Below are 19,049 nucleotides of genomic sequence, written 5' to 3'. Positions count from 1 at the left end.
GACTGTAAGCTGAAAACAAAAAACAAAAATGATCCTGCGTCTGAGCTGTCTTTAATGTCTATGATCCCAAATCCATGGCTTACTGTACTGCTCTTATAGGCCCATTTCGGTAAGACAAGCTTTACCAGCTGAGAGGCAATTATCCAAGAAAAGACACAACCAAACATACAATTTAATACAGTCAATCCCTGTGTTTATAAAGTTAAATCCATGGGCCAACTGGGCCTTTCTGTGTAGAGTTTGGATGTTCTCCCTGTGTCTGTGTGGGTTCTCTCCGGGTACTCTGGCTTCATCCCACCATCCAAAGACATGCTCAATAGGTTAATTGGTGATTCTAAATTGGCCGTAGGTGTGTATGTGAGTGTGAATGGTTGTCTGTCTCTGTGTTAACCCTGCGATGGGCTGGTGACCCTGTTTTGTTGTGAGTTGTGAGTAGTCTGTTTAGTCTTATCTGTTTAGTCTGAGTAACAGAGGCGTGCATGGCTCAGACCAAATACAGATTTTAGTTAGAGATATGAAGCTATGGATCATAAGAGTCTCAGGCCAATACTTCCACAGTAAGGATGAAATGTTTGCTTGTCCAAGTATGGCTAAAAAATCATCACTTACTTTTAAACATCATTGCATGTCAAACTAAATTGACCACATAATATCTATGAGTAGAACCTGATCATTTCATTTTACTCTTTATTTTTATACCTGCCTTTGCCTTGGCCTTGCAGCAGAACTAGTATGCCTCATTAACAAGTAGCGTTTTTGATCTTCATTTAAATAAGTGGGTGTGGTCAATTAGTTATCTAACCTTTACAGCAGGGATGTCAAACATATGGCCTACGGGCCAAAACCGGCCCCAGCAGAGGATCGGCTCTGCCCCTGCGGGATGGATTTGCAAGTTGCAAAAATGACATATAAGACATTAGGTGCAATTTTTCAATAAAGGTTACCGCAATTCCTATTTTTTCCACTAGGGGCCGTGTTGACACAACACTGAGAACCAGAACTGAGCAGCAGATGGCAGCAATGTGCTGAAATTACGATTTTGTATTTGTTATGTTTTGTAAAAGTATAGTTCATTAAATCTAAATATTTTCATAATGTACTTAATCGCACTAAAACAAACAGAAACATTTGGAGTTTATTATGACGTTATTATGCTATTTTGTTAACGGTCAGGCCCGCCTGAGCTCAACGGCTGTTATGTGGCCCTCGAATTAAAATGAGTTTGACACCCCTGCTCTACAGTAACATGTGACGAGTCTCACAGTGTAGCAACTGCTAAATCACATGGTAGAAGGCTCACCAAAGCTCACCTCAACCATTGCACATTACCAAATTCCTGTGACTCATTTTACACCACATGGCCTTAAGGAGCAGTTGTAAAATATAGTAACAGTCTGTCCACGGCAACAAACTTCCATTTGACCAGTCAATGGGAGGAAGTTGATAAAACTTCTAGGCTACCAGCTGCAAAAACACAGTCTGATAAAACTGTGATAAAACCACCAGCTGCCTTTGAAATGCAAAAACACAGTCAGTTTAATTGTTACCTCCCTATATTCCCCTAGTTTAACTTTTGTCCTGTCGGGGTCGTAACAATTTTGGGGGCTCGTCCGGGATAGTTCTCGCCGCAGTATCGGTTGGTTTTGGTTGTTGTTCATTATCAGTTTTGTTCTGCGGTGACGTGTTGGTGTCTGTGTGCCTACAGCCTGCAGTGTCGTTAGTGGCAGCTTCTCCAGACTACACAGGTGATTACCCAGCTGGGTTGAGTTATCTCAGCCTCTCCATCGGGTGCTCTTTTGTTATTTTGCCTTTTTTATTTTCGGGGTTAACTCTGGGCGGGGACTTTGATCTCTGTTGGGGGCTGGCGTTTCAGGGTTTTCGGCCGCTGATGTGTTGCCTATAAGACGCCTCGAGCCCGGCACGCCCCAGAAGATAGATAGGTGAAGTTTATGTTAGGTAGGATCTGGGGAAGTTTGTCTTTCGTGATGGCTGTTGGTGTGTGGCCTCGGACATTGTACGCGCCGCATGTGTCTCTGGTGGTTTCCAGTTGATTGTGTGTGAGGCAGCAGCATTTTTGTTTGTGGTCTGCTGATATTTCTCCCGGTGTGTTTGATGATGGCAGCGTTTGACGTTGAAGCATTTGTGGCTGATCCATCATTAATTGTGTTTGATAGATGTAAGAAAAGTGATCTACGTGTGGTTGCGGAGTATTATGGTGTTTTGGTCTCGGACTCTCTTGTCAAGGCTCAGCTAAAAGCGGTCCTTTTAGATGAGTTGATCGGCAGAGGGGTTTTTAGGTTGCCGGTGGTGGTTAGGGATGCTCAGGGTGAGGCAGCAGCCTCTCCAGGTGAAGTCCGCCCGGCGGGAGAGGCCGAGCAGCCAATTACTCCTGCTGTGAAAGAGGTGGGGACGGCGGAAAGGCCGGTTACAATGCCCCATTTCATCCCATTCTCTGTGGAGTCGACTCCTGGCTCGAAGGTGGAAGCCAGGCTGAAAGTCCGGTTGGCTCGGTTTCAGTTAGAAAAAGAGGAGCGCGATCGTGAGTTTCCAGAGGATGTGTGGGCTATTTTGCTTCAATGCAAGTTAACCGGAAAAGCTCAGGAGGCCTGCTCTTCCTTGTCCGTGGAGGATGGTCTTAATTATGATAAAGTTAAGAGTGCTATTCTGCGGGCATATGAGCTGGTACCTGAGGCATACCGACAGCGTTTTCGCAATCTTCGTAAGGTGTCCAATCAGACCCACATCGATTTTGCCAGAGAAAAGAGCATTCTCTTTGACCGGTGGTGTGGGGCCTGTAAGGTTAGCGATTTTGCCTCGGTGCGCGAATTGATGCTGCTGGAGGAGTTTAAAAACTGCGTCTCTGAGCGTACAGCTGTGTATTTAAATGAACGGAAAGTGTCCACCTTGCAGCAGGCTGCCACCTTGGCAGATGAGTTTGCGCTCACACACAAAAGCGTGTTGGCTAAACGTGAGTCCCCTCGGGAGGTTTTTCAGAAGTCTGGTTTGCAGGTGTCAGGCTCTGCTGTTTCTTCTGCTTCCAAAGCTGATCGGCCGTGTTTCTATTGCCACAAGTCGGGTCATTTGATTGCTGATTGTGTTGCCTGGAAGCGTAAGCAGGGGCCTGTTGCGAAGCCACCAAAAGGCGTGGGGCTTATTAAAACCTCCATCGGTGATGAGGCCATAGTGTCAGGGGTGCCTGATGACTGTTTTAAGCCTTTCATATTTGATTGTTTGGTGTCTCTTACAGGACAGGCCGAAGACCAGCGCCTAGTAACTGCGCTGCGTGATACTGCCTGCTCACAGTCCCTCATTTTGTCCCGTGTGTTGCCCTCCGGTACTGAGTCTGACGCTAGCGCTGTGGTTAGGGGAATTGAGATGGGTTTCATCCCTGCACCTCTGCACCGAATCTATGTGCAGTCGGGTCTGGCAACTGGTTATTTTCATGTGGGTGTCCGCTCTTGTTTTCCCATTGATGGCATTGATTTCATCATGGGTAATGATATAGCTGGCGGTAAGGTTTATCCTGTCCCGATGGTCGTTGCTGAGCCCATTCCAGAGTCTGATCATAATGTTTTAGCTAAAACACATCCTGATGTCTTTACGGTTAGTGTGTTAACAAGAGCTAGGGCCCGTAGGCAGGCCCAGGAGGTTGATTTGACCGATTCTCTGTTTGCATCTGCTTTCTCTCAGGATGAGCTGCCCCCTGGTGGTGGTTCAGAGGACTGCAGTTTCAGTAAACCTGAACAGGTGGAAGAGCCTGTTGCTCTTGCGGCTCCCTTGCCACTGCATCGTGAGGCTCTCATTGCTGCCCAGCAAACAGATCAGTCCCTAGTTAAATGTATGACCGCTGCTGTGAAGGATCCCAGTGAGTGTACGCCTAAGCAACCGTATTATCATGATAATGGTGTTCTGATGCGCAGGTGGGTTTCACAGTCAGGTAGTGCAGCCGTTGAGCTTGGTGAGGATTGGGGTGTGGTCCATCAGATAGTCCTTCCCGTTAATTGTCGCCAGCATGTGTTAAAGCTGGCCCATGAACATTTATGGTCGGGTCATCTGGTTGTAACTAAAACATATCATCGGGTTCTCAAGCATTTTTTCTGGCCTGGTTTAAAGGATGACGTGGTGAGTTTTTGTAAAGGTTGCAGTACTTGCCAGATTGTAGGGAAACCGAATCAGCCCGTGCCCCCCGCCCCTCTTCGGCCTATTCCGGCAGTTGGTGACCCTTTCGAGCATGTGATGGTTGATTGTGTGGGTCCGCTGCCTAGAACCAAGGCTGGTAATCAGTTCTTGTTAACAGTAATGTGTGTCTCCACTCGTTTTCCCGAGGCGGTCCCTTTGCGAAAAATTACAGCACCAGCTGTCACAAAGGCATTGCTAAAGTTCTTTACCATGTTTGGTCTGCCGAGGGTGGTGCAAACTGACCAGGGGACTAATTTCCTTTCTAAGGTCTTTAATGAGACCCTGAAATCTCTGGGTGTTGCTCATTCGGTGTCAAGTGCTTACCATCCTGAGTCTCAAGGTGCGCTTGAACGGTGGCATCAAACCTTGAAGTCTATGCTAAGCAAATATTGTCGTGACAGTGGTAAAGACTGGGATGAGGGTGTACCGTTTGTATTGTTTGCCATTAGAGATGCCAAGCAGGAGTCTTTGGGGTTCAGCCCAGCGGAGCTAGTTTTTGGCTACAATGTGCGTGGTCCGTTAGCGGTTTTGAAAGACCAGCTGGTGGGTAGCCACCCAAGACAAACTAACATTTTGGATTTTGTCTCCAAATGCAGAGAGCGAATGCATCTTGCCTCCAAGCTGGCAAAAGCGGCCCTCTCCTCTGCTCAGGGTAGTATGAAACAACGATTTGACCGGAAGGCGGTTGAGCGGCAGTTCCAGCCAGGTGATGAGGTGTTGGTTTTGTTACCCACACCTGGGTCCACTCTCACTGCTCGATTCACGGGTCCCTATGTAGTGGAGAGTAGAATCTCTGACACGGATTATGTCATTCGGACGCCTGAGCGTCGCAAGAAAACTCGTTTGTGCCACATTAATATGCTGAAAGCGCTCCACTCACAAGTGGTTAAACAGGTTGCAAGTTCTCCAGAGCTCACTGGTCCAGTTACTCCTTTGCTTGTTTGTGTGGCAGATATAACGGATGGTTTGACTACCCCCTCTGACGCACAGCAATCTGGCCGGTTGTCCAACTCCGAGTTCCTGGCTAATGTTGAGCAACATTTGTCCTATTTGTCTCCAGTTCAGTGTCAGGATGTGCTTGACCTTTTCACTGCCTACCCCACTTTGTACGGTGACGTGCCATCCCGTACCAATGTGTTGCAGCATGACATTGATGTGAGTAATCATGCTCCCATTAAGCAGCATGCTTACCGCTGTCCTGTTGATAAAAGAGAGCTGATGAAAAAAGAGGTTGCTTACCTGGCTGAACATGGTCTTGCCCAACCTAGCTGTAGTCCTTGGAGTTCTCCCTGCTTGCTGACTCCTAAGTCGGATGGAACCCCTCGGTTCTGTACAGATTTCCGTAAGGTGAATGCAGTAACTGTGCCTGATTCTTTCCCCTTACCACGTATGGATGACTGTATAGACAGCGTAGGTCCTGCAGTATGCATCACTAAGTTAGATCTGCTAAAAGGGTACTGGCAGGTCCCTTTAACGCAACGCGCATCAGACATCTCTGCGTTTGTCACCCCTGATGCCTTCATGCAGTACACAGTCATGGCCTTTGGCATGAGAAATGCCCCAGCCACTTTCCAGCGCCTCATGCAGCATGTGTTGGGAAATGTGCCAGATTGTAGTGTCTACTTGGATGATGTGGTGGTCTATTCAAAGGACTGGGTGAGTCACATTTCCAGTTTAAAAGATGTGTTCCGGCGACTGGCAGAAGCCTCGTTAACCCTGAACCTGGCTAAGTGTGAGTTTGGCAAAGCTATGGTCACCTACTTGGGAAAGCAGGTTGGCCATGGACAGGTTCTGCCCGTGACCACAAAGGTTGAGGCTGTGTTGGCTCTCCCGACGCCTACGACTCGGCGTGAACTCAGACGTTTTTTGGGCATGGCAGGTTACTATCTGTGTTTCTGTAAAAACTTCTCTGTGGTGGTTGCGCCGCTGACAAAACTTTGTAGCCCAGCCGTTCCTTTTGTCTGGGATGATGACTGTGACCATGCTTTCACTGCTGCCAAGTCCCTCCTCTGTAGTGCCCCAGTGCTGGCTGCACCCGATTTCTCCAGGCCTTTCAAGCTGGAGGTGGATGCGAGTGCCATAGGGGCTGGAGCAGTGCTGTTGCAGGATGGTGTTGATGATGTGTGCCACCCTGTCTGTTATTTCTCTGTGAAGTTTAAGAAACATCAGTTGAACTATTCAACTATTGAAAAAGAAACCCTGGCCATGCTCCTTTCTCTACAGCACTTCGAAGTCTATGTGGGCTCTATTTCTGTGCCTGTGACAGTGTACACCGATCATAATCCTCTTGTGTTCCTGATGCAGATGTACAACAGCAACCAGCGGTAGATGCGCTGGGCACTCCATGCCCAGTGCTATAACATCGAGATTAGGCATAAGAAGGGGGCCGATAATCTGGTGGCCGACATGCTGTCCCGTGGGTAAGATCATCAGTTAGGAATTCATTAGTCTATTTTCAATTATTCATGGGTATATAGCACTGTATGGTCTGTAGTATTAAGACTATATAGTGCTTAGTGTTGGTCGTGTCAGTCTATGGATGGGGGTCATTCTTATTGGTGGGGGTGTTACAGGCTTTGGTGTGTGGGGCTTGTTGTCTTTGTTCTCTTGTCTTCCAGGTACCGCCCTTCCGCTCCCCTCCTCCATCAGCTGATTAGCTGATTAACACCTGGAGGCTATAAAGTTCCTGCCGGGTGTTTGCAGGTGTGTGTGTTCCTGTGGCCAGTGGGTCGTGGTGAGCAGTTGGATCGATCGTTTGGGCCGGCGTTATTTTGTTTGAAGAAACCTTCTCCGTTTTGTGAACTGATCTCGTCATTTGTGAATAAATCCCTGCGATTGCAGACGGTCTTTGGTTCGTCTTTTTGTTTTTGGTCTTTGCTTTAATTGTTACCTCCCTATATTCCCCTAGTTTAACTTTTGTCCTGTCGGGGTCGTAACACTGTGTAATAAGACTGTCCTGGTGAAGCTTATTCTTATTTTATGATACTCTTGTTGAATTCACACAAACCAAATGGTTTGTGAGATTTTTTTGTCCACATACTGTTTAAACCACATAAACCATGAGCCTTTTCAAACCGTAATTAAGTAGTAAATCTGACGACTGCTGACAGTAACACTGGGCTTTGATTTTTACAATGTGTCCAAACATCATTCAAATTCCTTTCGCTAGAGGCACAACTGTTAGACCATTATTCAAAGCTTTGGAAAATGACAAAGCATACAGTGCTCCGAGACAAATCATGTAAATTCCATTGTTTGGTTAATAGAGTCTTAACTGATACTGTTATTTACTGTACCTGCTCCAAGAAAAATCTGCCTCTGGGTTGGCTTCGGTTACACACTCATATGAGTTTTCAGGACGTTGAACGATCATCACGTTCATGGGTGCGACTGGAAAAACAAAAATCAGGGAAAGAATGAGTTGTGTTATTTCTATAAGGAAGGAGACACTAATGATATCAAAATAAGGTTTAACATGAATGACTGGATCCAATCCCCTCAGATAAGCCAGTTACTCCTGTTGTTAAAGTCTTATGGATTAAACAGTAACAACCTGACACTGCTCTGTATTGGGTACTGATGTGTGCTGCGATCAGAATAACATATGTTGGTGTTTTTAAAGGCACTGTTGAATGTATGAATCCATTCATTAAGGTGTGTTTACAGTGTGTTGTTTGCCTTTCAAACTCACACTTTCCCATGACCTTAAATGAGGTCAAGGTGATACATCACACAGCAGCTTTTAGATACCTGAGAGGTGAGACTGTCTTATTAAACAGACATGCCTGTAGATGTTGGAAGAATACCAATACCAACTGGACTGCTGGGGGAATTCCACCAGAAACAGAATACCATGTGACAAACTATGACCAGACACTCTATATTCAAGTTGCGGTTTCTGACACATATAAGAAAAATGGCAGTCATGTGCTGCATCTTCTATTGTGACACAGAGTATAATTTCAGCCAAAGCCCCAACTGCACATTCATGCTGTGAACCCAGAGTGTACTGTTTCCAGAACAGCTGAGTGGAGAAGAAACTAAAGTACGTACAATGAACTCATTGTCATGTTTGTGAAACAAGTTAGAGACGTATTGCGTCACCTGGTGAACTGTCATCCAGAAGTAGAAGGAATGGGATGACGGATTTTGCACATAGGGGTATGCAAACAATAAGTGGTTGTTTTAAGGGTCAGGAAGTGCATTTGTACTGGTATTTCACCATTATTCAATCAATACAGAGAAAAAAATATCGGCCCACGTAAAGCCTGTCCAAACAATTTGACATCACTTTAAGTCAGTGAACACTCTGTCTTAAAGTGTTCCAAGGAGACATTCCTCATATGTCTGCCTTCCTGGACTGTTAATAAAAAATAGTTTGCAGGCATGCAGCAGGGAGGGTGCTTTTAATCACCTGCACTGCTCCAGGTTTCCACTAGGTTTGAATGGGGTTGTGGATGTGATAACAATGATAAAATGTAAATATGAAATGTAAATCATACAAGGAATGTGTTCTCTGCATCCAACCCATCCCTTTGTGCACACAGAGCAAATGTGCACATTTGGAGGAGAGGGCAGCCAAGCAACTGGTATGAACTTTAACTGAGCTGACTAACCTCTCGGGTGAACAAGTGAGAGGTTAGTACTTGTTCAGACATATCATTACAAATACTGACACACCATGTCACACCTACAGTTTGCTAACTACATTTTTTTTTTTTTTTAAGAAACCACTTTGGTCTGCCAGTATCCTTGTCTTAGTCTAGATGTCCTCATTTTGTCCTGACCCTCTCCCTCTTTACCTAGTCTTTGGGTCCCTTTCTATCTTTATCTAGAAAAACAACGTAGAGTAATTCATGCCCTACTCTATCCAACTGTACAACAACTCACCTTTTCTGTAATAGATAACTCCATGTTATTCATGTTAATGGACATTATTACACCTTATGTACAGAATATATTATTATTACTTCTGTCTCCATTTCTTGTACATTTCTTCATTTTATACTATTTTTTTTATTTTATTTTATTAGATTTGTACTTATATTTTATTTTTCTTTCTTTTTACTTGTGGTTCTCAAGAGTGTTTTTTTTATGTGCAACTAAGCTACTGTGACCAAGCAATTTCCCTTGTGGACGATTAAAGTCTGTCTAAGTCAATGTCCCCACAGAGGAAAGAAATCCTAAAATATTCAAGCTTAAGCAATATTTGCACTCACACATCTTGTTTGATTCGTGTCTGTGTACGTTTTAACAATAAATGTAATTATGTAAACAGCAAAATCCATGAGAATTCAGGGTAAGGCAGTATTTGTATACTCACAGTAGACTTGTATGGTGAAATTCAGGGTTTCTGCTTCAGGCAGGGCAGCTGTTCTGATGACACACTGAACTGACTGCTTGTTGATTTCTGTGGTAGGGACTCCAAACAGTGAGCTGGTTGTGGTAGTCGTACCATCGGCATGCTGGGTGGAGTTGGTTGTGACCCTCACTGCCAGGGTACCAGTGAGCCAGGTCACCTCAGCAGCAGGCTTGGAGCCGGCAGCCGTGCAGGTAGCAAGAGAAACTTCTTCACAATCCAAAGGTACATTATTACCCTTCAGGGTTGTGACTGGAGCCACTAGGATAGTCATCACACAAGAAAACAGTCAATATAAAAGTTAAAAGGTAAAAAAAAAACTGAATTTTAACTGTATAGTTTCATCATACCAAGCAGGTTCAGAGGTATCTCTGTCTTGTGATTTCCACTGGGGAACAAAGTGAAGATGCACGTGTAGATGCCTTCATCCTTCAATTCAACACTGGACAACTGTAGAGATCCATTCCTGTCATTAAAATTCCCAATAAACTCAAATCGATTATCAGGTCCATTAACATAGCGGGGTCCATCCGATTGGATGGTATAGAAATTGTCATTATTAGGTTTTCCCCTGGTTCTCCTCTGCCATGAAATCTGAGTCAGGGTCTCCGAGGTGTCGATGAGTGTGCAGGGTAAGATAGCAGTCCCTCCTTTCACCACGGTCGCGCTTCCACCGATCACCTGGAGGGCTGGAAAATGCATAATATTGTATTAGGCTTTCATATCACCTCTCACCACTTTAATGTGCATGGCTACATTACAATAAAATTAGTAGAATGTATGTTTTCTGTATCCTGGGCAGGTTTTGCTCCGGCTTCTCCTACCTAAATATTAAATACCTGTAAATATTGTCCATATGCTATAAAAAACAACCTGTACCATATACTGCTTATACACCACAATATTTATGCCACGTGCACTTACTGCCTACTGCACTTCTGGTTAGATGCTAAACTGCATTTCATTGCTCTGTGCCTATACATGTGTAATGACAATAAAGTTGAATCTAATTTAATCTAAAGCTTCCCACACAAGTATGTAGAAGGGCAAGGGACTGAGTCAAACCACCAAAGAAAAAGTTCCTGCAGATGGAAACAAATGACTTCTTTGTTGAAACTGGTCTTGACTGATCTTTGTGCCAACTCACTGGAGGTGTATAAATAGCTAGACAGTGGTAGCTTTCAAAGTGCTGTGTGACTCAAACTAGGCTAGCTGGATGGGGTATTGGACTGTTTCCTCAGGCAAAACAGCATTCATTCATTCATTCATCTTCTGTAGGAAGTAGGAGTTTTAACTTTTATGCCATTTCATGACCATTTTATGCACGGTCCGCTCAACGGTGATTGGACAAATTCATTCATTCATTCATTCATTCATCTTCTGTAACCGCCTGTCCTGTGAAGGGTCGCGGTGGGGCTGGAGCCTATCCCAGCTGTCATCTGGTGAGAGGCGGGGTACACCCTGCACAGGTCGCCAGTCTATCGCAGGGCTAACACAGAGAGACAGACAACCACTTACATGCACACCTACGGCCAATTTAGAATCACCAATGAACCTAATGAGCATGTCTTTGGACAGTGGGAGGAAGCTGGAGTACCCGGACAGAACCCACGCAGACACAGGTTGAACATGCAAACTCCACAGAGACAGATAAACTTTTACATAAAATATGTAGTGTCCATGCACGTGTGCCTTGACTGTTTTGTTTCCGGTCTCTGCATTCCTCTTTGCAGAGTAAGGCCTCGAAGTATCCCACGCCATATCCGTGTGCACTGCACTGACACAGAAGTCGTTCACCCCAAGGACAAAACACCAAGGCAATGGCATAGCAGTGTAGTTCATGCAGTTCAGTGCAGTAAGAAGAATTGTACATTGTGGTAAACAAAACAACTCCCTCACAAATTACTCAATTCTTCAAACAAGCACTCATTATTTACTTACAACACAGTGTGAATATCTCTCCCCAAACCAAGACGTGTGAACAGGGTGAAACCAGAAAGTTTCACACGGGAAATATTTGGACTGTAGGAATTTTGAGTGAGAAGTTGATTGAGGTCTTTTGATGATTAAAACAAGAATGAGACAGAGCCCTAAAACATTCTATTGCATAAATCAATACACCGATCAGGCATAACATTATGACCACATTCCTAATATTGTGTAGGTCTCCTTTGTGCCTCCAAAATTGTTGTGACTCATCAGAGAATGGACATGGGCCTTCTGAGGGTGTCCTGAGGTGTCTGGTAACAGGTGATTATGAGAACATTTTAAAATATTCTCTCCTTGTAGCTGCACGTTGATTAAACGATAAATACATTTAAAGCATTAACAAATGAAAGCTTTGAATATGAGTACACTGTGTGTGATAAATAATGTATTGGCTATAGTTAACAAGTAATGGGGTCATGCTGATGATAAATAGGAAGCTGCGTGGAGTTAAGTGTATCTCCTCATTCACTGGTGTCTTTATTTCACTTTAATACCAGACATAACGGTGTATAAGGAAGTTTCCAGGGTCTGAGTTATAATCTGAGTTTTACGCAGGTCTCGTGAATAACTAAAGTCAGGGCGGAGATCAATAAATCATAACGCACACCAAACAGCACTGTTCATGGTTCTGAAACAGCGATAGTGATCTGTAGGCTACCTGTTAAAATATTCTGCTGCGCCCAAAATAATGTCTGTGTTTATTTGCATACAGAGCGTGGAACTGAGATTGGATCTCAATTCCTGGCTGGAGATGTGGCGTGAACACAGGTACTTAAGTTGGCCTCTTGTGAATGGGTTTCTCATGTGGGATGTTAATGCAAGTTCTAAATACGACCTCTAACATCTGACCCTGACAGTTTACAAAGTACTGTCAGTCTTCCTTCAGCAAAGTGTTGCCACAAACTGATCATGCCCTATGCCTTACTTGCTGAAGTCAAGCAGCTTAAGTAAAGTTACAACTTACAAAGTACTGGTGGCACAGTTTTGGGAGGACTAATTTTCTACTTAAACAGTCAAAACAGAAATCATTGTATTTGGAGCTAAACATCTCAGAGATTCCTCATCTTATCACTTAGTTTCTTTGGATGGCACTACCTTGGCCTCCAGTACTACCGTGAAAAACCTTGTTATATTTGATGAGGATATGTCCTTTAATTTGCACATAAAGCAAGTAACCAGGACTGTCTTCTTTCACCTGCGTAATATCGTTAAAATTAGGACCTGTCTCAGAGTGATGCTGAAAAACTAGTTCATGCATTTGTGTCTTCCAGGCTGGATTACTGTAAATCATTACTGTCTGGCTGTCCACATAGCTCTTTGAAAAGCCTCCAATTGATTGAAAATGCCGCAGCAAGAGCATTGACAGGAATTATCAAGAGAGATCATAGTACTCCAGTTTTAGCTTCTCTTCATTGGCTCTCTTTAAAATCTAGAAGAGAATTTAAAATCCTCCTCCTTACATACAAGGCCTTTAAAGGCCTAGCTCCATCGTATCTGAAAGACCTCACTGTAGCATATTATCCCAACATATCACTTCGATCTCAAAGCGCTGGCCTACTTGTGGTTCCTAGAATTTCAAAAAGTAGAATGGGAGGTAGAGCCTTCAGCTATCTGGCTCCTCTCCTGTGCAACTAGCTCCCAATTTGGGTTCAGGAGGCAGACACTCTCTCTACTTTTAAGATCAGGCTTAAGACTTTCCTTTTTGATAAAGCTTATAGTTAGGGCTAAACTATCCCTGAGTTATGCTGCAATAGGCCTGTGATATTCTCGTTACATGAGTCAATGACCAGACCGAGTGTTAAGAAGGTGTCGTTGTTTTACTTATCCGTTGTACCCCAGACTTACATCCACTTCCGCTACACACGCTCGAGGGCTCCGCCCACTGCACAACCTGCGCATGCCCGTAGGGGGTCATGCAGTACGCCACTGTTGTGACAAATGTTACATCTCATGAACATTACATCACTTCTTTTTTTTTTTTTGACAGAATAAACATCTCTGCAACCATTGTCTAGGAAAGAACTCATTCACTTACTGTATAATGACATTACAGATTTGTTTACAATATAACAGTGTAGTTGTAACTCAATTTTAAAACCTACACTAATGCATACGAACTGAGTATTCATTCAGAAATCATAAAAATGCAGTCATATCAAGTGAACTGCAATCCAGAATAGCTGAAAACACATTCCTGTGACTATTGTAGGTGTCACTAAACCCGTTATCTAAAACAGTCAGATACATAACCTTGTTAAACCTTATTAAAATCAACAAGTGTGAACATCAACAGTTTTTTTTTTCTCTCACATTCAACCTGGTGATTCGAACCTCACTCATAGTCTTTGAGGTGCGATGGCGGCCGACGATTAATCCTGGATGGATACCATGGTGTTGCCACCACAACAGTGTCATTGACCAGATTGTCCGGATCTGTCTGCACCTCTTGGGTTTCAGCATTGATCTTTTTGAAAAAGGAAGAATTCCTTGTTGTCGAATGTCCACCTTTGGTCGCTGTGACCATGGAGCCCTTGATCTCTGACACAGTGTATGGCTCACTATTGTAGGGAGGTGTGAGCTTGTTGCACTTGGGCTGTTGGCAAAGCACTGTGTCTCCAGGGGTCAGTGTGCTCGGCTTGGCGTGACGGTGTGAGTCGGAATTGGACTTCATCTTCGCTTTCGCTGTCCTGTCACGCTCTCTGATGATGTGATCAGTGCTGTTGTCGCTGGCTATGGTGAGTAGCGGGATTTTGGTGTGTATCTTGTGTAACCTGTACGTCACCTTTCCCTCTAGTAGGGTTCCTTTAATGCTGATCTTGGCTAAAGTATTTACAGTATTTCAATCTGGGGTTCTCTGAAATACCTCAGACCCAAGACCTCAAAGTCTGATAAGATTACAGGTTTACTCAGGTTCACTATTCACTAGGTTCGGTAAGGAGATTGGTAGTAGCAAACTCTATGAGGAGAGACATGAGACCTCCAACCCACACAAGACACACAACCACTGACTTAGTAGGAAAAGTAGGAAAATGTATTTATGAAAATGTCATAACAGCATATCATTTCTCAAATATCTCACATATATTTAACCTCTTCAAAAAAACTAAAATTGTTTGACCCAAATCTTAACTTAAAATACCTTAAAATAGGATAGCACAAATGAATGGTTTATCAAAATTTGTAGTAATTAGGAAATAAAAGAATATTCAATTCTCAGTGCTCCATACACAAATTAAATGTATCCACAACTGGACCAAACACACTTTTGTTTGAGTTGTCAGTTCAATTCAGTTTTTGTTTTTTCCCCCCGTTTAATTTCAGTCTTTCTCGGATCCGAGCACAAAAAACGACCTGAGATCTCAGTGAAAAAGTACCAAAATAAAATAGAAAAATTCTCCTCAGTTTGAGTTCCGTTGATTTGGTTCCTACCGTCCCTTGGACTGGCACAATGTACACTTGTCAGCGCCCTGACAAGGTGAAGGCATCCACAACAGCGATGGCGATCTGGACCAGAAGACGAAGAAGCTCCACGATGTCACAGATAGAATCGTCCATCAACAAAAAAAACAGCCTACACACAAGTGTGTAGCACAGTTAGAACACAGTCTGTATTTTCTGGTTTTCACTGTCCATTGTTTGAGAGTTACCAGTATTAAATTTGCATAACACTGAATTAACTATAACGAACATATGAACTAAATTATTTAATTTTACGTACACACACTTTTAGATAACTTGCATATCCAACCAATGTATATTTCATAACACACACCTCAGTTTAAACACATTTCAACTAAGCACAAACTGTCCATGTGTTACGGTACAGTACAATTAGCTTAGCGCTAGCGCTTAGCGTTAGGCCGTAATGCAGCCGAGAGCAATTAGCGGCTAAAAAACGTAGCAGCATCAGCCAAGTTTTTCCACACAAATATATCCTGACTGGTTTTAAGCTCTTCACGTATTTCAAGGTAACCCAATACATCAGTAAATTATCTCGGAGCAAAACATTGATGCTAACTCACCAGGATACTCGGGTGATTAGAACAAACACCCGTCGGAATTTGTCAAGCGCTCCTCTATCCACAGCGACCCTGCAGCTTGCAGTAGTTGCCTTCCTCACTAGCGATACGCCAGTTCACTCTCAACTTATCTGTCTCTTACTCAAAAATACTTATTTAACTTTTTCAACAAAAAACAACCATGTCTGCTTCATGTATGTTTCACGTATGCTGTGCGTACTGACGGAAGACTCGATACGCTACGCACGACGCTGTCTAGCTGACAACCTGCTTGTGATGCATTCAAGGAACACCAGTAACTTACAGTGTTTACCGAATATTTGCATAAGTGGCATTTAGGGAAATCTGTAACTGAAGCCACAGAAAATAACCTGGGTTACACTTGCGCTGAAACATCAGCTCTGCAGGTGATGCATCTGTAGTGCTGTGAGGTGTGGAGCGGTACTCACGGAGAAACGTGTTCAGTCTGTTTCCACGGGACGCTTTGAGTCTCTGCCACACGTATGGCCTTACCGAGTGTGCGCATGAAACGTTCTGCTGTAGCGTTTGCTTGGGGCCAGAGAGGTGTTATTTTGCGGTGGTGGAAACCTAGATATGTAGCAAACTTAGAAAACTGTTCTCCGTTAAAAGGAGGGCCATTGTCTGTTTCCAGAACTCTGGGAATGCCGAACATGGAAAACACTTTGTCCAGGACCGGGATTACTGTATTGGCTGAGACAGATCTGATTATCTCAACAACTGGGTATCGAGTGTATTCGTCTATGATTACCAGGAGGTATACACCAGTCTGAAAAGGGCCATAGAAATCAGCGCATGCATTATGCCAGGGAGCTTCTGGCAGCTCAGACATTCTTAGGGGTTCTGACTGTGTGACCGGTGTGTTGGCTTGACAGGCTAGACAGTTCTTAACAATGGATTCTGCTTTCTGGTCAATGTTAGGGAACCATACCTTTGATCTGAGCAGTGTATTGGTCTTTACGATACCCTGATGTCCTTCATGGGCTAGCTGGAGTACTCTCTGTTCGAGGGACGCAGGGATGACGATCCTTGTGCCTCGGAGTATGATGTCATCAGAAAGTGACACGGTAAGCTCTCCACTGATTTGTCTGAACTTTTTCAATGTCTCTGCATGTTGTGTGTCACCTGTGACTTTTTGCCATGTGTTGTTTCTGATGTGGGAACTGACCTGCTGCAGGATCGGATCTTTGCGTGTTTCCTCCTTTATTTCCACGAGAGTCATGGCTTTGGGCGTAGCATGTTGAGCCACGAAGTTGACGTATTCCTCTGCTACCTTCACTGCTCTTGTGGTGTCACTTGCTTGCAGCTGAATGGGGTGACGGGATATGTAGTCGGCAGGGTTTTCTGCGCCTTTCCTGTACTCCACTCTGAGGTCGTAGGGCTGTAGCCTCAGTCCCCACCTATCGATCCTCGCTGGTGGTTCTGAACGAGGGTTGTTCCATATGACCTCCAGAGCTTTGTGGTCTGTGACGAGAGTGAATGGGTTGCCATACAGATATAAGTGGAAGTGTTCACAACTCCACACAATAGCCAACGCTTCCTTTTCAGTCTGTGAGTAGCGTCGCTCTACGTCACTGAGAGCACGGCTGGCGTATGCTATGGTGCGCCTCTACCCTAATTTGTTCTTTTGGTAAAGAATGGCACCGAGGCCAACCGGGCTGGCGTCTACCACAAGCTCTGTGACTTTACCTGGATCAAAGTAGGACATCACCGTGTTGCTGGTCAGGCTGTCCTTGATCGTCTGTAGTGCTCTGGCATGCTCTGGACCCCAGTGCCACGGTGTGTCCTTTCTGGTCAGCTCACGCAGTGGTGTTGAAATTGAGGCAAAGTCTTTGATGAATCTAGAGCAGTAGTTTGCCATGCCGAGCAGGCTTCGGACTTCGGTCAGGTCTTGTGGGTTGCTGGCTTCTTGTATGGCAGTAACCTTTTGGGGGTCAGCTGAGATGCCTCCAGTTGAGAAAATAAATCCAAAGAATTCAAGCTTGGATTTATTGAACTCATACTTCTTCTTGTTGAGCGTAAGCCCTCTTTCCCTCAGTCTATGAAACACAGCTTTGAGACTGTCATCATGTTCTTTCTGTGTTTTTCCATAAACAATGATGTCATCACTTAGATTTTTCACACCTTTTTTATCCCTTGCAGTGTTTGACAGATGGCATTTTGGAACACCTCCGCTGCCGAAGATATACCAAAGTTCAAACGCTTATAGCGTCTCAAGGCAAGGTGTGTGGTGTACCTGCTTTCCGGGTGGAGCTCGAGCTGATGGTATCCGGCTGTCAGGTCAAGTTTAGAGAAAACCGTAGCCCCATTTAACTCATGGATTACATCATCCATGGTGGGGGTGATGTGTCGTTCGCGTTGGATGGCGGTGTTCGCCTGTCCCATATCAACGCAAACCCTCACCTTGTCTGGGTCCTTTGGCTTGGGTGGTGTGACGATAGGGGAAACCCATGGCGTAGGGCCTGTGACCATCTCAATGATGTCTTCCTCCTCCAGCTTTTTCAGCTCTTCTTCGACCTTTTGCCTAACGTGGAAGGGAACTCTCCGATGTGGCTGACAGTTCGACTGAATGTCCTTGTTGATGTGGAGTTTCACTTGAAAGTCTTTCAGTTTCCCAATACCTTGGAACAACTCCGGGTAAGTCTCTATTAGCTCATTTGCTACTGTGCCATCTGCTGGAGAAGACACACAGCTTATGACTTTGATGAGGCCCAGCTCGTCAGCAGTGTTGTACCCTAGCAAGGTGCAGCTACCACCCTTCATTACGTAGAACTTCGCCACAGTCTTTCTGTGCTCAGTCTCTGTGCTACATGTGAACGCACCATTTATGGGAAGTGGCTTAGTGCTGCCATACGGGAATATTTTAATGTCAGGTGGGGTGAGCTGTGGGCTCGGGCTCAGTGTACTGACAGCAGCTTCACTGATAATGTTCACTGCAGCCCCTGAGTCAATCAGTGCAGATATCCTTACCCCACTGAGTTTGATATGTGTCCGTGGCTGTTTAGTGTTGTCGTTGCTGCTGGCAGCGAACACGTATGCTTCATCGCTGCTGGAGTGCAAGTTGTCTGTGTTGGTGCTTGTAATGTTGCACACCTTCCTGTGCGATTTCTGACGTCCAGTGTTATCTCTGTAGTCTCTACGTTTTGTGTCAAAGTCTTTTCTTGGTTGCCTCTGATTTGATCTGCACTGCTTTGCGAAGTGATTCAGTTTGCCACATGCTTTGCAGTCCTTTCCTTTCGCAGGGCATTCGCCATCGTGTGGGTACTGTCCTCCGCAATTTCGGCACTGGTTGTTGGGCTTGGCTCTTCCGGCGCGTCGGCTGGTGGCTGCTCGCCCCTTCTGGTGCGCTGCATTCACTGACACAGCACTCTCTTCCATGCTTGCGGCTTGCTGCTCAGACAGTTCCATCCCTCTCCCGTATTCTAACAGGTCGTTTAGGCTGGTCCCTGGCTCTCTAAGCGCTCTCCTGCGCAGTCTGGTTGAAT

General features: G+C 44.7%; 1 protein-coding gene across 3 annotated transcripts in view; it reads right to left on the bottom strand.

The window, feature by feature from the left end:
• LOC311488113 (nectin-1-like) overlaps positions 1 to 19,049 on the bottom strand; it is a 32,403-nt gene that overhangs the window by 7,568 nt on the left and 5,786 nt on the right. For 2 of the 3 annotated variants that reach the window (XM_084544624.1, XM_084544623.1), the window contains exons 2-4: positions 9,889 to 10,227; positions 9,503 to 9,799; positions 7,476 to 7,569 (exon numbers count right to left, since the gene is read on the bottom strand). In XM_084544624.1, coding sequence (XP_084400750.1) covers positions 7,476 to 7,569; positions 9,503 to 9,799; positions 9,889 to 10,227 — 730 coding nt within the window. Of the gene's footprint in view, positions 1 to 5,751; positions 6,326 to 7,475; positions 7,570 to 9,502; positions 9,800 to 9,888; positions 10,228 to 19,049 lie in introns of those variants that run through there. The other variant, XM_084544622.1, reaches the window with a different exon arrangement.

This window comes from Chelon labrosus, assembly GCF_963514085.1.
Source record: "Chelon labrosus genome assembly, chromosome: 5".
NCBI lineage: Eukaryota > Metazoa > Chordata > Actinopteri > Mugiliformes > Mugilidae > Chelon > Chelon labrosus.
The sequence above is the reverse complement of the archived record's forward strand: the minus strand, read 5'-3'. Positions and strand labels throughout refer to the sequence as shown.